Source organism: Corythoichthys intestinalis, chromosome 3, assembly GCF_030265065.1.
Source record: "Corythoichthys intestinalis isolate RoL2023-P3 chromosome 3, ASM3026506v1, whole genome shotgun sequence".
Classification (NCBI taxonomy): Eukaryota; Metazoa; Chordata; class Actinopteri; order Syngnathiformes; family Syngnathidae; genus Corythoichthys; species Corythoichthys intestinalis.
In genome coordinates, this window is record NC_080397.1 from 49081093 (window position 1) to 49103719 (window position 22627).

Genomic DNA, 22627 nt, shown 5'->3' on the forward strand with positions numbered 1-22627 from the left:
TCTAATTTATGTATGCCCGCCAATGTTACAATGACCAATCTGATGTAACAATTACCGGGTAGTTTTTTGTTTTTGAGAGGTGACTAAGGTCCGCTGCAAAGTATGCGAAAATACTGCAGTTTCCAAATCAACGTTAGCTTGAGCATATGTTCGTTTTTATCATATGAGTAGTGGTCCGTGTTGTTACTCTTACTTCTAAAAAGTAGTTAGTTATAGTTACTAATTATTTCTCCCAAAAAGTAATTGACTTAGTAACTCAGTTACCTAATTGTAAGAGTAATTAGTCTTAGTAATCAGCAAAGTAACGTTACTTTGCATATTCTACACGTTTAGGCATGTGCCGGTATGAGATTTTGACAGTACGATAACCTTGGGCAAAAATACCGCGGTTTCACAGTATTGCAATTATAGCTCCAAAATGTGTTATTTTGAGATGTATGGGTTAAAAATAATAATAATAATAATTCCGGGATTTTTTTTTTCTTTTTCAGAACATATTTGCAAATTGAAACATGAATATAATGTTAAAATAAATAAACAAAAAAAAAACAAACATTTTAAATAAAATTAAAATGAATAGAACTTATAGACTACCCACAGGCACAGCTGAGGTTGCTCAAGATTAGAGCAAGAACAAAAATAATTGCTATTAAAAAAAAATTTTTCTTAAAAAACACTTCTAAATAAAATTTAAAAATATTTACTGCACGACTTTTTTTGGGGGGGAGGGGTCAAAAAGTTCAAGTGAAGTTTCGCCATTTTCAGCCACTGTGTCAACTAGTGTACATGTCATGCCTTTGTGTTAAAAAGACAAAGTTAATAAGTTAAAATGTAAATATTGTTGTGTAAAGGTTTCATCTAAAAACATTGGGAGTGAGACCTGCCCTTTTCCAGCGAACGTGCATTTTTGCTTAGGGCAAGATCATCTGTCGCAATTAGTAATCTTTGACGCTATTCATTTTCCCTTCACTCCAGCTTGTTTCTCAGTGGCCGTGAGATTTATAACCTTGACGAAGTTGCTCTCCCAGCTAAGACTAGGTTAACATTCTTCTTTGTAAGTTTTTAGTCAGTTTGTATTTTGAATTTGAAAGGAAAATGTGTTTTTTATTTTTGGATAACTTTTTCATGGTGTTCATGGATATGACTTCCTCACATTCTGTTGTGTTTGTGCTAATGAAGCTACTCACACGTGTAAAAATACTATTGTACAACGTTTTGAATGTATTCATTTTGTATATTTCAGTTACCATGATTTGAGACGTCCATAAATTCAAGAAAAGTACGCCTTGTGTTTGGAGTGTTTCTTTTTTGGTTTGCTGGCTCTCTAGCAGGACAGCGTCACTGGCACACAAAGTAACAAATGGAGAGGGAGGGGTGAGCGCTGCCTCTCAAAGACACTTCTGGCTGCACTTTTGGGACATGTAAAATAGCGAATACCGTACTACGGTATGACGGAAAATTTTAGTGGTTTTGAAAACGTGACGTTTTCATACCAAGATAAACCTTGAAACCGGTAACCGGCACATGCCTATACACGTTATTAAATTACACATTACATGACATATTTCATTTCAAAGATGTTTATATTAACTGATTAAAGAATAAGAACATTATATACAGTATATTAGAAAATTTGGTATTCATTTGGATAAATATATTACAGTCTGTTAAGAAAACACAAATGTAAACTTCTGACCATTCACCAGTGCAAATCTCCGAAACTATATTTGGCCTACTGCACAATAAACAGAACACTATCCTCAAATATTCCGTAAAGTAACAATTTTAAATACTGAAAATAATTGAAGTTTGAGAACGCTACCTTTGAAATTCCCTGGCCTGTCGTCATTATCACTGTCTTGTTGTTGTGTTACTTTGCCGGAGCGTGCCATGCAGTGAGAGTGAGGAGGGCATGATCTGCCCACCTAGCCAATACTCATCGTGTTCTCCTCTCTCCCCCACTCTATTCTCTTTTTGGTTCAGGTAACAGACGTGTGACAAAATCAGACAACTCACACTTCATTCAACTAAAACTGTAGTAACGCGACCCTTCACATCCTCAGTAACAGTAACGGCGTTGCAAAGGTGGGAAAATTAATTACTCACTAGAGCTGGGAATCTCTGGGCACCTAACGATTCGATTACGATTATGATTCAGAGGCTCTGATTCGATTATAAAACGATTATTGATGCACCCCCCCCTCCTTTTTTTTTCTTTTTTTTTTTTTTTTTTTTTTTTATGTTTTGTACATTAGTTCCAAAATTGTTCAAAAATCCTCTCAGGCTAAACCACACTACTATTTCAGTATGAAGTTAACATATAGCAGTAAACAAATATACAAAAATAACATTAAATAAAAAACTCCAGTGCCCATTCTGTATCAGCAGCTTTAAACTACATTCAATTAATTTAATGTTGTGAATCAACCGTTAAATTTGTTAAAATTGTTCCCGTTATTCCATAATTTCCCTTTTGTCTACTTTCGACATGTGAAAGTTTTTAAACTATTTTGAAGATAGATTCAAGTCAATATTTTACCGATTTAGGAGTATTTTAGATAAAAAGTTAATTAGGTTTGCTTGGCAGGTTCGCTACAAGCCTTGCAGGGAAGTGCACTGCTTTAAGATGGCGGCCGTTTATAACGCCGCATCTAGCTTTTTGTAAATGTGCTGCTAACACTACCAAATTAATATGCATCTAGTCCTATATAAATGATATCCACCTAAACATTATATGGATGTACTTGTAGCAGCTTTTAGGCAGCAGTCAGGTATGTTGTTGTGTTTTTTTTATCTCGTTGCATGAGTTGAGCTCGAGCCGTGAGTTGAGCATTGGCATTACCCGAGGGGCCGGGCAATGGGAAGCATGATGTTTAGCTACTCTCGCTCCGTTCCGTCCCGAAGACCGCGCGGCGCGATGAGTGTTGTGTACTTCCGCTTTACTTCGCATATTTCAATAATCGGAATTTGGATGTTTGTGAATCGTTCTCGAATCTTCCACGGCCGAATCGCGAATAATCTAAGAATCGGAAATTTTGCACACCTCTATTACTCACTACTGAAAAAAAATAACGCTGTTAGTAACGCAGTTATACTCTAACGCTGTTATTAACAACACTCGTAGTGGTTATGCTAATGATGACAAATTTGACAGACTAATAAGCAACCAGCTAGGGTTTTATGGTCACCCCCATGATATCTAATCACTTGGTAGAACTACAACGGTTTAGAAATAACACCACAGAGTGGTGCATACCTGCTTTGGACTATGAAAACACACCAATGGTGCCTAGTGGTAAATTTAACTGATAGAAGACTGTGTGAATGTGTCATTTCCAGCCAGGTAAAGTTAATAAAACTCAAGTGTTTGTTCACACGGCAGTATAGGGGTTATTTCTGACACCCTCTTCTTTCCTTAAAACAGACAAAAGTTGCTATTAAAACTTGATCTTATCAAAACTCAGTCAGAGGTGGGTGGTAACACGTGACATTTACACCGTTATATTTACTTGAGTAACGTTTTGAGGAAAATGTACTTCTAAGAGTAGTTATATGAAGCTATATTTTTTACTTCAGTAGATTTGTGAAGAAGAAACACTATACTTACTCCGCTATTTTGGGCTACACTAGTCGTTACATTTTCCTCTTAATTCTCCATTTTTTTTTTTTTTGCCAGAGATGCCAACACTGGCTCAACCAGTTTCACCAATGAGACATTGAAATAATAATCACATGACTCCATTATACTAATCAGACTCAAGTTTGCCATTCTGTGATCACGCCGGCCTGTTCAATCACGTGGCATCTTTAAAGCACCTTAAAATTTAAGTATTTGACATTGAGCGCCACCGTCACCATGACTCGAAAGTGTGGATTTTAATCTCTCCCATTTTTTATTTGTCACCGATTGGCCACAGAAAATCGGTGGTATGATCATTTTTGCTTCATGCTCGTATATCCTCACACTCGCCCTCCTGCTGCTTTTCTTGGTCAGCAGTGCACTACAGTTTACGAGTTAAGATTAACGATAGGTTTAACTTATTTAACATGGCTGAATCCAGCTGCTCCCTGTTAAGACCAACATAAAGTAAGTTTTTGTTTGCGCTAATAGTATTTTATGCATTCATAATCTAGTTCATCAGTATATTTAGCCGTTTATGGGGAGATTATGTGTTTGAACGATTTGTTAAGAGCATTGTCAAAAAACGTTAGCATTTTATAGCATTTAAGCTAGCAGACTTTTGCTATGCAAGTTAGCCAATTGTTCTTTTGTTGTACTAACAACCTAATTTATTTATTCTAACCCCGGGTATTTTAATTTATTTTTAAATAAAAGTGCAATTCTTCATAGTTTGAAGAAACACTCGGAATTTTTATTTTGTATTCGCATTGAATGCTCTTTTGAAAGTGCAATCTTAGCAAGCCTTAGTTTTACATCTCCTACAATTAATTCTGCAACGCATTAAATGTTCCTAATCTGATTATTTGATTATTCGAAATAACTAGCTGATAGATTCATTGACGACTAAAATAATCGATAGCTGCAGATCTAATTCATTCATTCATTTTCTGAGCTGCTTATCCTCACGAGGGTCGCAGGGGTGCTGGAGCCTATCCCAGCTAACGATGGGCAGTAGGCAGGGTACACCCTAAATCAGTTGCCAGCCAATTGCAGGGCACAAGGAGACGCACAACCACTCTTGTACGGACAATTTAAAGTGTTCGATCAGCCAACCATGCATGTTTTTGGGATGCGGGAGGAAACCGGAGTACCGTGGAAAAACCCACACAGGCATGAGGAGAACATGCAAACTCCACACAGGAAGGCCGGAGGGTGGCCGGCCACTGCGTCACCATAAAAAAAAAATGTTTTGTATTTCTTTGGCTTAATGTGGTTATGCAATATGTCATAGTACAGTATAATATTAATAGTTCATATACATAACTTTGTGCTGAGAAAAAAAATACCATTGTTTAAAAAAAAAAAAAAAATCTTCAGCAGTTACTCACAATGTTACTCATTACTTGAGTATTCTTTTCACCCATTTTTACTTGTACTTGAGTAAATGTTTTGAATGATTACTTTTACTTGATTAATATTATTTTGAAGTAACGCTACTCTTGAGTAAAATTTTTGGCTACTCTACCCACCTCTGAACTCAGTAGACATGACTCATAAAAGTGACTCCTACTTAGGAAAATAGCCAGGATTATCAGAAGAAAGGCATCTGTGCCACATTGTCTTAAATCATTTGTATTCATTAATATAGGACACGCGGGAGGAGGGATGCACAACAAAGTAACGCTTGGCCCACTTAGAGCTAGGCCCTTTGTCTACCTTCTTGGACGGGGGAACCTCTAAAGTCTAACACTTTGGAATTTGACCCACATTTTCCAGAAAAACATGACCCCCAAAGTCACTCAAACTTCAACTACCAGACGTTTCATTAGCATTAAAGCATTCTTGTTTTGCTTTATTTATGTATTTTGTGACACGTGTCTCAAAAGGAAGAGCAGACTGTACAAGGGGAAGAAAAACGTAAAAGTGGAAGTCGCATGGGACAGGCAGACGCTCCGTCAGGGTTTGTACCCTGAGCCTTCCCTTTTATTTAAACTACCTTTCTCCATGTTTACTTTTTTTTTTTGCTACTTTTGATTTAGGTAGCCTTACGTTACTTTACATGTAAGTAAATTCTTAGCTACTTTGCATCATATTGTTACCTTCGTAGTAAGCCTGAACGATATATCGTTTAAACATCGCCATCGCGATGTGCGTGTGCGCAATAGTCCCATCGCAAGCACGTGCGATAGTTTTTCTTTTTTTTTGATCCACATACGCCTCAGGCACCTTGCGCCGATTGGCCTGCCCACGTATACCTAACGTATCCTGACGTATCCTAAAGTAATCCTAACATATCATAACGTTTCCTAATGCCTGTCCGATATATCCGAATGTTTTTCGTAACTAAAGCTAACGCTTCCGCGGGGGAAAGGCATAAGTGCCAATCGAGAGAGCGGATGGAGCGAGCGGGTCGACGTAGCACAGCCAATCACGAGTAAATGCGAAGATGACCGGCGAGTGTGTCATAGTCAGCGCAGCCAGTCACGAGCGAGTGCTGAAGAATAGCGCCAACCAAGTCCAAGTCGGCGCAGCCAATCACGAGCGTGGCCCCATTGGAGACGAGCAGCATACTTTAGTGGAGACTAAAAAGGGTCGCGCTTGAAGACCAGGAGCGAGAGGCAAGGGGGGAAGCCCCAAAGAAAAGGCGGTTTAGAGAAAACCATGAGTACAAATACCAAAAATGTGTAAAAAAAAACAAACAAACAAAAAAACCGTACCACAGGTCACAGCCAGGTAAAGGGAAAATGGTACTGTCCTGCTTCTGGCAAAACCATAGAGGAGTGGAGGAACATGCTCACAATGTAAATATAATTAATAAACATTCAGACATTGACATTTCTTCAAAACTGCATATTGTTTATTTTGCTTGTGTGATTTTTTGCTTTTTATATTTTAAATATGTGTTTAAAATTTGCATGTTGTAAATAGTTTGTGTTGTGAATAATTCCCACTTTTTTCTCACAATGTAAAATCCATTTTTTTGGACATACGTGATGTTATTTTTGTTGTTGAAGAATTTCCAGTTGTTATTAGTGTTATATTTGTGGACATGAATAACTGTTATGTGTTTAAAATGACATAATGGTGGAGATACATAAATCTCATTTTTACGTTAATGTAACATTGTGAACATTTTCATTAATACATTACTTTACAATCATACAGTTTTCTTTGTGTGTGTAATTGCAATTGAAATTTCTCCTTACTACTACATACATTTAGGCCCCAAACAAACACACAAAACAAAACAAAATCTGATGACGTATTGTTAATAATTAAAGATTTGATTGTTTAAAAAAAAAAACAACAACAACATGTGACTGTAAGTCACCGCTGACGTAATGTGTGAAGAATAAAGTTTGATTGAAAAAAAAAAAGTGACAGGAAGTCACCACTGTTCTGGCTAGCGGTGGTTCGATTCCAGCTGGTGATGCATCCCACCCCCGTCCTCCCATTGACTTCTTTTCGTCTTTTCTGCTGTTTTCGTGGACATTCGCCCAATTTTTTTCATTTTCTCTCCCATTTTCCCCCTCTTTCTTTTCCCTCTTTCCCCCGCTCAGGCTGGCTGTTATGCCCTGGCCCCTTTATGTAGGATGCTGTCATCTTTTCCCAAGATCTAACAATGGACCTCTCCAAGGCTGCCACAGAAATGTGTGGCTTCTTACAGGCACTGTCCTCCACAGTTGCCCATATGCTATAATCCAGGGGATTGAGATCTGGACTTTGGGGCGGCCACATATCACCTTGTCAATCAACTAGGGCTGCAGCTATCGAATATTTTAGTAATCGAGTAATCGACTGAAAATTCTATCGATTAATCGAGTAATCGGATAAAACAAATATATTTTTAGGTGAAGAGCAATTATAAATATACATGAGAAAACAAGACATTTCATCTAATTTTGAACCATTTTCAGTCAATCAATGTCTTTATTTTCGATGTATATTGTTGAAAACAGCCAACAATTGCATCTCAGATGTAACTAGAATTAAAAAAAAAAAAAAGACTAATTCACTGCTTTCACTCAAAAAACTTTAGATCTTATTACAAAAATATATATATATATCTTACCTAAAAATGCCGTTACGCTTGATAACACACATAACTTAAAAGTTTGGATTTTTTCCCACGTCTTTCAATTGAATTTCTCTTTGTGTCAAGCCATTTTTAAGTTCTAGTTACGTTTTAAGTTAATGTAAACTGCAAGTCCTGATAGGATTTTGAGTTTTTGCAGTGTTCAAAATAAATGTATGATACAGGCTGTATTGGAGCACATTAGCACCAGTGCTACTTGGTGTTTTATCCAGCAATGATTACTGAGCTAAAATTGATAGTTAGCATGATTAAGTTTTTATTTTACACCCTCATCACTCCACAATGCTATGTTATGTTAAAGCCTGTATGTAAGACACGTTAGCCAAGCATCGACAGTGGTCATAATTAATAGAAACCTAGCCCTCCGCAGGGCTAACGTTACTTCAGAACAGTAACGTTAATCTTATTTACTAGCGCTTAGCGCTCTTTATTAGCGCTTAGCGCTCTACTGCTTTAAGATGGCGGTTGTTTACTAAAGCTGCCCAGACGCGGCCGAGTCTGTCATTTAGCATCTAGTTCAACATACATGTGATCTCTATGAGACGCATGAGACGCTACCTGTACCAACGTAGCATCGTGCGGGCTAGTATTTAGCAACGTCGGCGTCGTTTGTGGCGGCTGTCGGCTGCAGTAAGTTTTTTTTTTTTCCCCCTTCTTCCTCTCCGCACGTGACAGCGCGTTGTCCCACATTAAAAGTAGTCTGAGCAAAACGTGATGCTTAGAGCTGTCAAAATAAACGATTACTCGAGGTGAATAAAATTACTCGGATCAGTTTTTAAACTCGAGTTACTCGAGTTGCTCGAGTACTTGTTTCAGCTCTACAATCAACTTTTTGGTCCGCACAGATCAGGCACTTCCAGACCCAGGTTTTCGTGAGCCTGTTCCAGTATCTTTCAGCTTCTTTTTAACTTTGTAGACTGCACATCTGGATATTCTCAGATTTGCTGCAATCTCAATAGGTGTCAGACCGGCACGCAGCAATTCAGGTACAGCTAAAGTTTTCTTCATTTTCAGCAGAAGCACAGGAATTGTAGAGACGAGAGATTACCAGCTGCATTGAGTGACCTTAATGAATCACTTAAGCATGACAACCTATTTAGATATGTTTCAATGGCTTTTAAACAAGCAGTCAACTGAGTGTAAACTTTTTTTTGGGTCAACCTGTATGTATCTCTTTCCAATGCTAAATCTGAATAAATACATTGGGCACAAAAAACACACACACAAAAAAAAATTTTAAATCGGGGGGGTGGGCTACTTCGCGGTTTTTCACTTATCACGGCGGGTTCTGGTCCCCATTAACCGCAAAAAACAAGGGATGACTGTACACTGTGGTGATCTAAAGTCTTTCCAAACAGCTATTTAAGTCATCTTGTGAAAATATCTTGAAAAAAAAATATATGAATTTTTTAAAATATCGCAATATAATATCGCAGTATATCGCAAACCCCCAAAAAATCGTAGCAATAGTTTTTCCCAATATCGTTCAGGCCTACTTTGTAGTATTTCATTTTCTGCAAGGTATGTGGTAATGTGTTACTGCTGTGGCTGTTTTGAAAGTTTTTTTTTTTAAATAAAACTTTAGTTGTCTTATGCTACATTTACATTGTATTTTGTATGTACACTTTGAGCAAGTTGCTACTTTGCCTTGTGTTACCTTATAGAGCAGGGCGGTAAACCGAAAATTTACCGTCACCGAAATTCTTAACGATGACCGACGTAATTTTGACCATGTCGGTAAATTCGGTAAATTAATAAAACAAGAAAATATAGTCTTTTCATCCCGCTTTGATTCTGTGTTGTCCGTCTATGTTCATTCCCCTTTAAGAAACCGCCAATGGGCTTACGTAGGGAGTCACGTGATCATCAAGGAGCCAATCAAACAAAAGCCCAGTAAGCTAACGCTAGCAGCTAACGCTACAAGCAAAACGTGATGGAGTGTGGCTTAAGAGAGGTTCACCAAACTTTTAACCGACATTTTGTAGACTCTTAGTGGCATCCAGACGGGCTTTCACCCGCTGTCCTCCCTGCTGTTCTCACAATTTCCGGAGATGGTGCTTTCAGTGCTTTCTACTGGTAGCCAGGCTAGCGCTAGCTAGCGGCTAACGCTACAAATGAACGTGATGTAGTCGGATAGCGGCTCTAACTTGTCGAAACGGCTGAACTTAATGAGTGGATTGGGCACGGACTGCATCTAGCAATTACTATGTGGCATTATTTTGTATCTGTCTGTGTGTGATTCCTCTGATAGCTTTTGTGATGGTAAAGCATTCAGCTTAAAGTACAATCCAACGGCGAAACTTATAATGACCGAGAAATGGCCCCAGCTATTTTTCTGTATGTGCTTATTTCTGTGTCATTATTGCTATCATAAAATCTTAAGCGTTTCATTTGAAGAAGATCAATATAGCTTTAATGTGTGTGTGTCTCTCTCTGTTTGTTTGGGGTTTCATTTGTGCGTGCATTTATTAAAAAATGCACTGGGGGGGACCCTGAAACCATAATGTAAACACTTGTATTTAATAATTATGTCACAGCAGCCATTAACAAGTTGTCTTTTTGAAGTGTACTGTTCAAGCTGCAAGTCATTTGTGTTACAATGACATGTTTGCACAGGCATATTGATTTTGATAATGTACATTGTTCAAGTCATACACGCTGTTATAAATGTTCATACTTGAATTCTTATTGCTTACATTACATTTTTATAAACTTAATGTTTAGACTGCATGTACAATTGTTAAATACAGTATATGAAATTGAATGCTGGTAAATAAATCAACAAGAAACAGTTAATCTGTATTTCATGCATTGATTCAGATTTTCAAATTATATAACAGTACGCTTGGGCGAATTTATCGTCATTTATCGTTATCGAGATAAATCTGCTCAATTTATCGTGATACATGTTTAAGGCCATATCGCCCAGCCCTATTACCTTACCTTATTTGCATTACAGCTCCACTTATGTTCTGTGACTGAACCTTACTTTTTTTAGGTTACGCTGCATCACTTCGTGTTGTTTTATGGTACTTCACCTTAACAGAGCTTTAAATCTTTAACAGTAACAGTATAATCACCTTTATATTGGGGCTTTGTTGTAAATTTAAGAGCAAGTATTTCATTGTTTTCAGTCTGATTTCACATATTTTAAGAGGGAAAAAAAATACAAATGTTTTATGTAACTTAAAAGGATTCACTGTGTCATTTTACTATTCACTAACCTAATTTGATACATTAACCACTGTCCATTACAAAAAAATTTGGTCTGCCACTGACCTGATCGCACCAGCTTGTCTAGTTTCTCCATGGAGGGCGACGGCACGCGGGATCTGGGACTGCCCGGCAATGAACACTCGGAGCCGCCATCCAAGGAATCGTCGTAGTTTAGCATGAGCAGCTCCCGGACACATTTGTGACATACGCTGTGCTGACATGGCAGGATAAGTGGATGCGTGAACAGTTCTTTGCAGATGGGGCAGATCAGCTCCCGCTCAATGTTCTTGATAGGAACCTGCAGGGGAGACAAAGTCATTAGCCATTTTTTTACCCAACGTAGCATGGAATTTTTGCCATATTGTGCTTCATATACAACAGATTTGTTCCCTGAAGTCCACCGTATTGTACAGACCTTTTGCCCGTCTTTCTGGCATACAGGAGAAGCATTTTAGCCTATTTTATTCCATACATTATACCCCCACTCCCTTTTCCTTCAAATAAAATACCTAAATTCAACTCAATTTTGCCTGTATTGCACTTTCACAACAGCCACAGCTATAACAAAGAGCTTTGCAGAACATTTAATTAGGGCTGCAGCTATCGATTATTTTAGTAGTCGATAAATCGATGAACTAGTTAGTTTTAATAATAGAGAAATCGGATCTGGAACATTAAAAAAAAAAAAAAATGTCTGAGCTGAGCCTCAAACGGTATAAAAAATAAATAGATAAATGAGTATCTAAGTACAACAAAAGAACAATTGGCTAACTTACATAGCAAAAGTCCACTAGCTTGAATGCTAAAGAATGGTAACTTTTTTTTAACGATGCGCTTAACAAATGTTTCAAACACATATTCCCACAAAAAACAGCTAAATATACCAATGAAATAAATTACGAATACATAAAAAAAAAAAACATTAGCTCAAACAAAAACTTGGCTTACGTTGGCCTTAACAGGGAGCCGCTGGATTCAGCCATGTGAAACGTGTCATATTTGCTGTTGCCACTAGAGGGCAGTGCATCCACCCAAATCAATAAAACCAAATGCAAACACTTTCAAAACAAACCATTACAATGCCACTTTTATTAAACAAATACTCGAAGCAGCAAAATTGAATTTGAATCCTTTTTCGAATCGAATTACGCGAGTTAATCAATTAATCGTTGCTGCACTACATTTATCCATTCAGTCCTTGATTTCTGTTCTGCTTATCCTCACGAGGGACCTCCGTGAAGTTGGCCCCCATCAGACGCAAATTAATATAAAATGTCAATTGTTTGTGCTTGTTTGTCCTGTAAAAAGTTGTGTTTTTGCTGCTATTGTTTTTAAGATATTTACAATTCTTTTATAGGACAATCCAAGTTGAACGTTTCTGAGACATTAATTTCAAGTGATGAGGTCACGCAGCCCCCCATTTATTGCAAAATTGACCCGAGATGGTGTCATTCTTTTGTGCTACATTTGCGCTAACTGTTGGGACACCCCTCTGTTCTTGAGAAAGTTGGTAGACTCATACAGCCGCGACATATAGGCTGCGATTGACGTCATCATTCAAAATTAATATCGAAAAAAACGATAGGAGCACAAATGAAAATTTTGTTTTTCAGCACAAACGAGCACAAACCTAGTACAAACGAATGGCACCATTGCGGTTCCGTTCCGCCATAGATGGGAGGCTGCGTGACATCAATCAAAATGATAACGGCACAAACAAAGCATAAACAATTCACGCCATTTTTAGCAATTTTTAATCAAAATGAAATGCTGGTTGACCTCAGATTGACCTATAAAATAATTGTAAATATCTTAAAAATGATAGCAGCACAAACAAGCACAAACGTACCACATACGTTACTAGGCATGCGCCGGTATGATATTCTGACGGTATGATAACCTTAAGACAAAATATCACGGTATCGCAATTACAGCTCTAAAATGTGTTAGATATATGGGTTAAAAAAATTACTTTTTTTCATTGAACAGCATTTTTATTTTTCAAAACATAATAGCAAGTTGGATAATGTTAGTTGTTTTTTTTTGTTTTTTTAAATAACAAAATGTTCTAAATAAAATTAAAGGTGAGCCTAAACCCACAGCCATAGCTCAACATTATTACCATCAGAACAAAAATAATTGAATTTTTTTCAATAAAAAGCACGTGTGTATGACTCATATCATGTTTACATTATACACACAAACACACTCTTTCTCAACACAGACAGTTGCCAGAGAGAAAAAAAGACAAATGTTTTACCACCGCTAGACACACTAAACACACCGGAGTAAACTCTCGTAACTGGTGGGAAACGTTCATGATAGTTTTTATTAACCTTTAATTTTGGAGAAATACAAAGTGGTGTTGGAGGTATTGTCTCCACGGCAGCTACCCTCCGCAAACATGATTTACATATCGTTTGGCCCTCCTCCTCTAAGCCGCAGCCATCTGTAACTTTTCTGTAACCGAAGTATTCTCATACCATGGATTTCGTTTTCTTCAATGGGGGGAAAAAGGTCAGGAGTTTCACCTCCTCAAGCCATCGTGTAGCACAGCTAACACTGAGCAACAACAGGTGGGGGAGAGTTGAGCCTTACAGCTGCAAGCGAGGGACTTCTCCATGCATTTTTGGGACATAAAAAAATGCTAATACCTTAGGGACTGTATGACGGAAAATTTTAGCGGTTTTGAAACCTTGATGTTTTCATCCCATGGTATTACTTGAAAACGGTAATCGGCACATGTCTACGAATGACATCATTTTTATATAAATTTGCGTCTGATAGGGGGCCAACTTCACGGAGGTTCACGAGGCTCGCGGGGGTGCTGGAGCCTATCCCAGCTAACGATGGGTAGGAGGCGCGATACGCCCTGAACTGGTTGCCTGTCAATTGCAGGGTACATCTATACCAGGGGTGGGCAAACCGGTCCTCGAGGGCCGCAGTGGGTCCTGGTCTTTGTTCCAACTGATTCAGCACAGACAGTTTAACCAATTAGGTTTCAGTGGAAACAAGAAGCACCTGACTGCAATCAACTGATTGCACTTGTAAGAAACCAGATTGGTGAAAGGCTGTCCTCATGATGGGTATGAACAAAAACCCGCACCCACTGCGGCCCTTTGTGGAATAGTTTGCCCACCCCTGATCTATACAGTGACAAAAAATTGAACAGGCATCAATTCTTGATTTTGAGGGGAGTGAAAAAAGTGACTGCCTTTAAAACTAGTTCTTAATTGTATTTTTATGGTGGAAAAAAAAAAGTACAGTAGTGGCGAGTGGTGACCTTACAGAATATGCTACATGACTCACAAAAAGAAAAACAGTAAAACAAACATCAACCAAAGAACCAACCAACTTTCCAGCCTTTTTGTTGTGTGATGCTGTTCTAGATTAGAGAGAACTGAGATTTTAAATCTCCCTTCATCATCATAGAAGTACCTGAAGTCCCGCACGTCTTCAAGAAAGTTTGTTAGTAAAAAAGAAAATGTAACATCTTTTAGTAACATACACACACATAGAAAATTGTCTCGTCCAAATTTGACCTAAAATAATGTACCAAATACAAAGGCGCTGCACTGATTTTTACTTTCTTTTTTGCCTAGTTTTCATGCACGAGGATGTTTATTGGTTTCATGATAAGTGCAAAACCAGATTTACGAACATATAAAATTCAAGGGAGGTATCTTGTATGCCATGACTAGGTGTTACCTTATTGGCAAGCATGAAACACACTTGTTCTGCTGGTGTGACATTTATTAGTCTTTTGCGTGGTTCTCACACATTACATAAGGAAGGATTAAGTCGACCGGCTAAATATAGACAAGAACGCGTGAGGATTGCTCACGTTTACGATGTAAGCTGCTATTTTAACCTCGAAAAGCAAATAAAATCGGGAAACGATGCTTAAAAACGATTTTAATTGAACTCCGAAACGTTCAAACAGTTAAAAGTCTCCCACTTGAAATTTTTCACCAAAACATTATGAATTTGAATACGGCAGCTTTGTGTAGTGGAAAAAGGCGAATTTGAACGTATCGTCTCGTCAAATTTATCAAACTTTTCCCCGACTGACTTACCGCGTGTGTTCCAGCCCGCTGCATCTCCGCAGTAATGACGAGGAGGGTGAATTTCACTTATCGCGTTGATTTAAAATAAACAACTGAATACCACAACTATTTTCTTTTGTACCCCAACACAAACGGCGTGTGTGTTGGAAGGCAGCTGCAGAACACGGGGGGGAAAGCCGTGTGAACTTTCGGTGACGCGACTGAATGAGCAGAGCCGGTGAATCAGCAGAAGAAGTAGTACCCGAGCTTACTGTGTCAGTGAAGGCAACACGAGGGGGAGGGGAGGGGGAAGAGAAGGTGGGGAGCATCTCCATGGGAACCACAGTTGCTTTCAAGAGCATCTCGTAAAATGAAATAACTGGCTCATTACTCATTAATCCAAAATTGCGTTCATTCAGTCGTATTTATACCGTCAAACGAACAGGGTTTTGTGTATAAAATGGAGTACGTGAGTCCACACGTTTAATAATAGGAGAACAATTTTATAGATATTGCGAGTGAATATCTTTGAGTGGAGTCAATGGGATGGACACAAGGGCTAATGGCTAGTGATTACATAAAATGTACCTGGAGTTCATAGGAAGAGCTTAACTTTTGTGGGAGGCATAGGCGGAGTTTGACTTTTGGGGCATAACATGGTGATGACCATTAAACGCTGTGTCAGCAATAAAATTAACTTACAAGAATATTTATAACAATAAAGGTTGAAAATGAGCATTTTTTTGTTTCCCATAATTCTTGAGGGGAATTCTAAAACAGGCTGCTAGCAGGACAGGTATACTTTTAGCCAAGATCATCATCCATTGAATATGGTACACCCGTCGGTGTCGTGCCAATGTAGTTACCTCAGTCAAAAATTGTATCCACTGGGCAGAGCGATATAGAGGTAGATTTGTGTCTTCATTATTCGATCAAAGAAAAAAAAAGTTACAAAATATATATTTCCAATTTAAAAAAAAGTCACTTCAACCAAAAAAATGTGAATGCAAAAATAAATTTGAAATTAAAAAAATGCATTTGAAAGCTATTTTTATTTGATTTTATTTATTTATTTATTTATTTTTTTGATTGAAGCAACTTTTTCGATTGAAGTAATGTTTTGTGTTTGGGCCATATTTGGCTTGGACATGTGTGTATTTATTATTCAATCAAAAAATATATTTTTTCAAAAGAAAAATTACTTCTATCAAAAAAAGAAAAATTTCAATCATAGAAAAAAGTTTTTGAATGCGAAAAAATATTTGAGACTCAAAAATTTGCATTTGAACACTTAATTTTTCATTTAAAAAAAGTTTTCTTTGATTTTAGCAATCATTTTTGTGTTTGGGCCATATTATGGGTAGGATATTAGTGTCTAAATCATTCAATCCCCCAAAAAGTTGCTTCAATCATAAAAAAAATATTTTCAATCAAAGAAAGAAATCATTTGAAAAATAAAATTGCCCTCCCCTATTTTTTTTATTTTTTTATTTTTGGGGGAAATAATATGCAAAGCAAATGACCGTTTAATGTAATTAATAATTTTGACCCATTATAAAAATATCTTTTTTTGTTCAATTCATTATTTTTTGTTGTTTTCTTGCTTTCTGACTTATATATATATATATATATATATATATAGGAAAGTCAGTTACATGCAATGACACTTTTTGGCCACCGGGGGGGGGCTCCCCCCCCCCAAACTCCCCTTATGGTGGGAAGGGGTGCAAAACATGTTGATGACCCCGAAATGTGGTGTCAGCTATAAGTATTTGCACCCATTGTGATTTTGCAAGTTCACCCAATTAGAAAATAGGTAGAGGTCTGAAATTTCAATCATAGATGCATTTCCACTTATAAAGACATAATCAAAAAAATAAAAAAATATCTGGAACTCATATTGTATGATTGTATGATGAAGCCACCTTATTTGAATTTTACAATGAGTTCAGCCATAAAGGTAACTTAGATTGTCTTCCCTTGTGTTGTTTGGATAGAATTGACCCTACCGTTATTAAGTGAATTACTTTTATTATGTTCAGACTTATGTTCACCCCTTTTCACTTGCTGAATGTGCCGGTCCATTTTTTTCCCCCTCAAACACACGTTTGATTGGCTGATGACTAGAACCCCCACTTTCACACAATCCCGACAGAAATACATGTCAATATGCCGCCTCCTCCGCCCCCTTTGAGGAGGAGGGATATTAGAAGGGGTTTTTATTTTCAGCCAGCAGCAGCCACTGTAAGCAATGTAAAAATATGTCAGTGTTGTGTATGTGGGGAATATACCACTAATTTTGCTACTGAAAGTCCGACCTGCATCAGAGTTAGCATGACATTAAACTGTGTGAACTTGCTAACTTCAGAAACTCGAGTAGAAAGCTGCTTAGAAGTGTCTTCCTGTATGTTTTCTCCTGTCAACTTTAATTCAACTGTGCATTTTGTGCATTTATTCATAAATTAAAATGTATTTATTTTTTACTCATTTTTTTAAAAGTATATTTGCAGCCTATGCACATTTTTAACCCCCCCCCCCAAAAAAAAAAAAAAAACCACACAAAAACACAACCACAATTTCCATGAAATGAAGGCAGCATTTTGAAAAATGACTTTCTCCCTATGAAAATAATTTTAACTTTTTTCATTTTTATGTAGTAACCAGCTATTTTTGAGAAATGTATCTAATCTGTTTGGTCTTATTAATGTCCCGTCCCCGGCAAAAAGTGTACATGCTGGTTATGATTTCATAGCGTCCCTATCAATGTTGAGACCAAACCTAAGCCCTTGCTCACATGCATCTAAAAGATGACAACAAGAGCGGTAAGACTGTGAACTGTCATCGTCCATTCATATTATCCATGATCATTAACACCTCTCAGTAACCGAGTGCCCTGACACAGTGCACAGCTGCTGCCAAATGTGCCACATACTGTACATCATGCACGATACTAAAACAAGTCGAGTGTGCACCCTGCCTGCAGCACTTTGGAACTACTGCACTACGACACACAGGACACACAAACCTAAACCTATCATTCGGCCACTTTTCCTTCAAGCGTCCAACAAATGAAATGGATAAAACTGCCGAGAGTATCTCTTCAATTGATCTTTAAATAGAATAGGTATCAGTATCAGGTATATAGTAGTGCCGGAAGTGATTTAGATGAAAAAGAAACCAGCTTGCACTTGTGTTTTTTTAACATACAGTATTGAAATTGAAATATACATACATCTTTTTTAAATTTATTTTCCCAGCCGCTTATCCTCACTAGGGTCAAGGGGTACTGGAGCCGATCCCAGCCAACTACAGTATGGGCAGTAGACAGGGTACAATCTGAGTCGGGTGCCGGCATACTGCAGGACACATGGAGATGAACAACGATTTGCGCACACACCCATACCTAGTGCCAATTTAGAGTGTTCAATCAGCTTACCATGCATGTTTTTAAGAATGTAGGGGGAAACCGGAGTACCCCAAGAAGGCCCACACAGGCATGGGGAGAACATGCAAACTCCACACATGAAGGCCGGAACCCAGGATGGAACTCTTGATCTCAGAACTGTGAGGCGGATGTGCTAACCATTCTGCCACCAGAGGTAGGTAAAGTAGGTAAAAATTTTACTCAAGTAAGAGTAGCGTTACTTCCAAATAATAATACTCAAGCAAAATTAGTTATCCAAAAATTTACTCAAGTACACGTAAAAAAGTATTCATTGAAAAGAATGCACAAGTAATGAGTAACATTTGTTTCGCGTGTGTGTATTGCGTTAACGGTCGGTAATTATTTCTTTTTGTGAATCACGATAAAATAATTTGACGCAATTAACGCATGCACGGAATGACCCGTTCATGCGTTGCCTCAAACAGTTTACAATGACGCCGTTTTAACATATTGAGACCGAAAAGGCAGAGAAATGCGAGTGGACACAGGCGTTCATTGGACCGCGCCTTTTATTGGCATAAGCTTTGGCAAATCTATTGTGGCGAACGACATGGGGAAGAATGAAAGGAGACTATCTTTTTCTTAATTGAACATAACGCAGAATATACTGTATACCATTTGCAGCCACTACTAACAGTCATGGTCGCTCAACTTTCCATAATGCATTGGGGCAGAGTAGGAGACGATCTTCTTCTTAACACGCTTAATTGAGCGCAACGCAGAACACACTGTATACCATTTGAAGCCACCACTGACAGTCATGGTTGCCCAACTTCCCATCATGCATTTCGGCGGAACAGTTAAGTCGCTACAGTATCATTTAATGAAAGCACAACAAAAATAATATTCCTACCTCTCATAAAAATAATGTTCAGAAAAAGAAAACCGCTCAATGTAAAGACAACTAGCATTCCCAATCAAAATAGCTATGAAAAATAAACATAAAACTTACTCAGACTTTGCCTTGGCTAAATTTCTTAAGTAATTTAAAACTCGCCAGTGACACCTTGTGGTGTATTTCAATCACTATCTTACGTGGAAGAACGGCTGTGACGTCACCGCTCGGCGAGGTCAACAATGGCGAGCTACTAGTTTATTTTTCGATTAAATTTTTTTTACAAATTTTAAGTTGTTTAAGTTTTAATATAAAATTAGTAAATTACTATAACTTGTACTAACATTTATCTTTTAAAAACTACAAGTCTTTCTATCCATGGATCCCTTTAACAGAAATGTTAATAATGTTAATGCCATCTTGTGGATTTATTGTTATAATAAACAAATACAGTACTTATGTACAGTATGTTGAATGTTTATGTCCGTCTTATCTTTCCAGTCCAACAATAATTTACAGAAAAATATGGCATATTTTAGAGATTGTTTGAATTGCGATTAATTACGATTAATTAATTTTTAAGCTGTGATTAACTCAATTAGAAATTTTAATTGTTTGACAGCCTTACCCACCTCTGCATGTCACCCTACATGTACATCTATTAATTAAATATAATACACCCACGAACCATCATGATTCTGTAATGGTCTCAAAAAAAAAAAAAAAAACGATCCCAAAATCATTAGTAATTGACAATTTGTTGTAAATGTCGACTTATGTGCTTTTATTTTACCTTGTTTTAGTCTGCTGTCTTATGTAATTGTAAATGGGAATCTGGTCTACATAGCCCATATTTGGATAAAGGTCGAATTAATAATTAATAATAAAAATATATTTAAATAATCATAAATAACAAAAATATTTTTAAATGTAACCTTGATGGTGTTTGTTTTGTTCCATTTTTGCAGTTATTAGCTATACAAACTAATGGGTCATCTAATTAAAAAACAATGAATACAGTATATTTATATATTTTACATTTTCATAAATGTCACAGAAGTTTGTAAAATATTTTAGTTTTATTGGGTTTTTGTGGACAATTAAATTGCAAAATATTATTTTGATTTCAAATTACTTTTGTTGAATTTGTAAAAATAGATTTTCACTTCAAAAAAAAAAAAAAAGTGCACTGTAGTTTGCATGTATTTATTTTGCGTTAAAGTGGACAACCAACATTTGTTTCCCTCTTTTCATAAACAGTTATGAATTAGGAACAGATCTCCCACTATGATTCAGTACAGCTCGACCAACCTTCAAACAAACTAAAAAAAAAAACCCTGGTAAATAAATAATTATCCTTATGTTGACCGATTATTTGGATGCACCTCTTGGTGTGTGACCGGTATAATATTGTGCATCAGCATCATGACTAATCATTATGTTCAATCGTGTACAGTGAGAGATTGGCAGAAGCATGCCAGCCTTCATGATCAATGAATGCAAAATGTTAATACATCTCGTATGGTCAAAAGAGAAACCCATTGTACTTCCTGTGTCAAATTAAGATGATCATAAATCATATTAATGTGACATAAACCGCACCGGTCATGCCTAACGACTTGACACGCCGCTGCCAGCGCTACCATCACCGGCGGTGAGACTCACCTCGCCCCGCTCGATACGCTCCACAATGCTGGCGAACTCAGTCATGTCCTCAGAGTCCGACATGGCTGCAAATTGATGAGGATGAAGAGGATAAAAAAGATGATGCAAGCGCGGGAGCTGAATTAAATATTACACACGCGCACGCACGCACATGCACAGCAGCTGTGGTTTAGATCAACATGAATCACTCCCTCCCTATTTCTGTGTTACAGAGCATGCGCAGACCACAGAAAAATCTTTTTATCCTTTTTTTATACACGTATTTCGTGTGAGCGTATCTTACTTCAACTCCTGCATGGATGCTGCACCCAAGTAGAGATGTCTCCCTTCACAGAAAAGCCCCTTTCACGTTGAATGAATGGATCCATTCTTGGATACAAATTTATCACCTACAGGTTTTACCAGATTATTATGAAAGAACAAAGAGGGTGATGATTTTCTTGTTTGGTATTATAACATTTTGGTGTTTACATTCTGCTTATTCCATCCATTACTAACTCAAATTCCAAGGATGTTGAAATGTTGTGATAAATTCAAACCAAAAACGAGGATTTGCAAACACGTTTCAGGTACTAGTCCGTCTCAAAAAATTAGCATATTGTGATAAAGTTCATTATTTTCTGTAATGTACTGATAAATATTAGACTTTCAAATATTTTAGATTCATTACACACAGGGCCGGCCCAGCCTATACGCAGACTATGCAGCTGCTTAGGGCCCCTGACCACTAGGGGGCCCCCAATCTGGCAATTTTTTAAAATTTATATTCTATTTTGTTTACTACAGTTTGCTTTATTTGACTTTTGTGAGTTTTTGATACTTGATTACAAGCTTAAAAAAATAAAAACATTTTCCTTAACTTCTTTCTTTCCTCTTTAAGAAAAAGGTTTGGCGCTATCTACTGTAAGTACTGACAATCATTCTGGGTGAGAAGTTTGAAGTATGCAGTGCAACAAAATCTGATTAATATACAAAATATGGACGTATGGGTTGGATTGCATGTATGGGTTTCCCAGTACACTGTGACGAAATGGTGGGCCAAAAATATGGGCCCCTTTGCATTATTTTGCTTAGGGCCCCCAAATGGCCTGGGCCTGACCCAGATTACACACAACTGAAGTAGTTCAAGCCTTTTGTTGTTTTAATATTGATGATTTTGGCAAAAAAAAAAAAAAAAAGTCAAGAAAAACCCCAAATCCCTATCTAAAAAAAAATAGCATATTTCATCCGACCAATACAAAAAAAGTTTTTTTTTATACAAAAAAAACTCAACCTTCAATTAATTATATCAGCTATGCACTCAATACTTGGTCGGGAATCCTTTTGCAGATATGACTGCTTCAATGCAGCGTGGCATGGAGCAATCAGTCTGTGGCACTGCTGAGGTGTTATGGAGGCCCAGGATGCTTTGATAGCGGCCTTAAGCTCATCCACAGTGTTGGGTCTGGTTTCTCTCAACTTCCTCTTCACAATATCCCACAGATTTTCTATGGGGTTCAGGTCAAAGAGTTGGCAGGCCAATTGAGCACAGTAATGCCATGGTCAGTAAACCATTTACCAGTGGTTTTGGCACTGTGAGCAGGTGCCAGGTCGTGCTGAAAAATGAAATCTTCATCTCCACAAAGCTTTTCAGCAGATGGAAGCATGAAGTGCTCCAAAATCTCCTGTTAGCGAGCTGCATTGACTCTGCCCTTGATAAAAC

At 37.5% G+C, this 22627-nt stretch overlaps 1 protein-coding gene across 3 annotated transcripts in view; it reads right to left on the minus strand.

Annotated features, from left to right (window-relative positions):
• The window catches only part of trim36 (tripartite motif containing 36), a 94377-nt gene extending 73292 nt beyond the window's left edge, over positions 1–21085 (minus strand). For 2 of the 3 annotated variants that reach the window (XM_057831305.1, XM_057831307.1), the window contains exons 1-2: positions 20926–21085; positions 10998–11232 (exon numbers count right to left, since the gene is read on the minus strand). In XM_057831305.1, coding sequence (XP_057687288.1) covers positions 10998–11232; positions 20926–20988 — 298 coding nt within the window. In that variant the 5' untranslated portion in view covers positions 20989–21085. Of the gene's footprint in view, positions 1–10997; positions 11233–15010; positions 15274–20925 lie in introns of those variants that run through there. The other variant, XM_057831306.1, reaches the window with a different exon arrangement.
• Positions 21086–22627: the final 1542 nt, after the last annotated feature.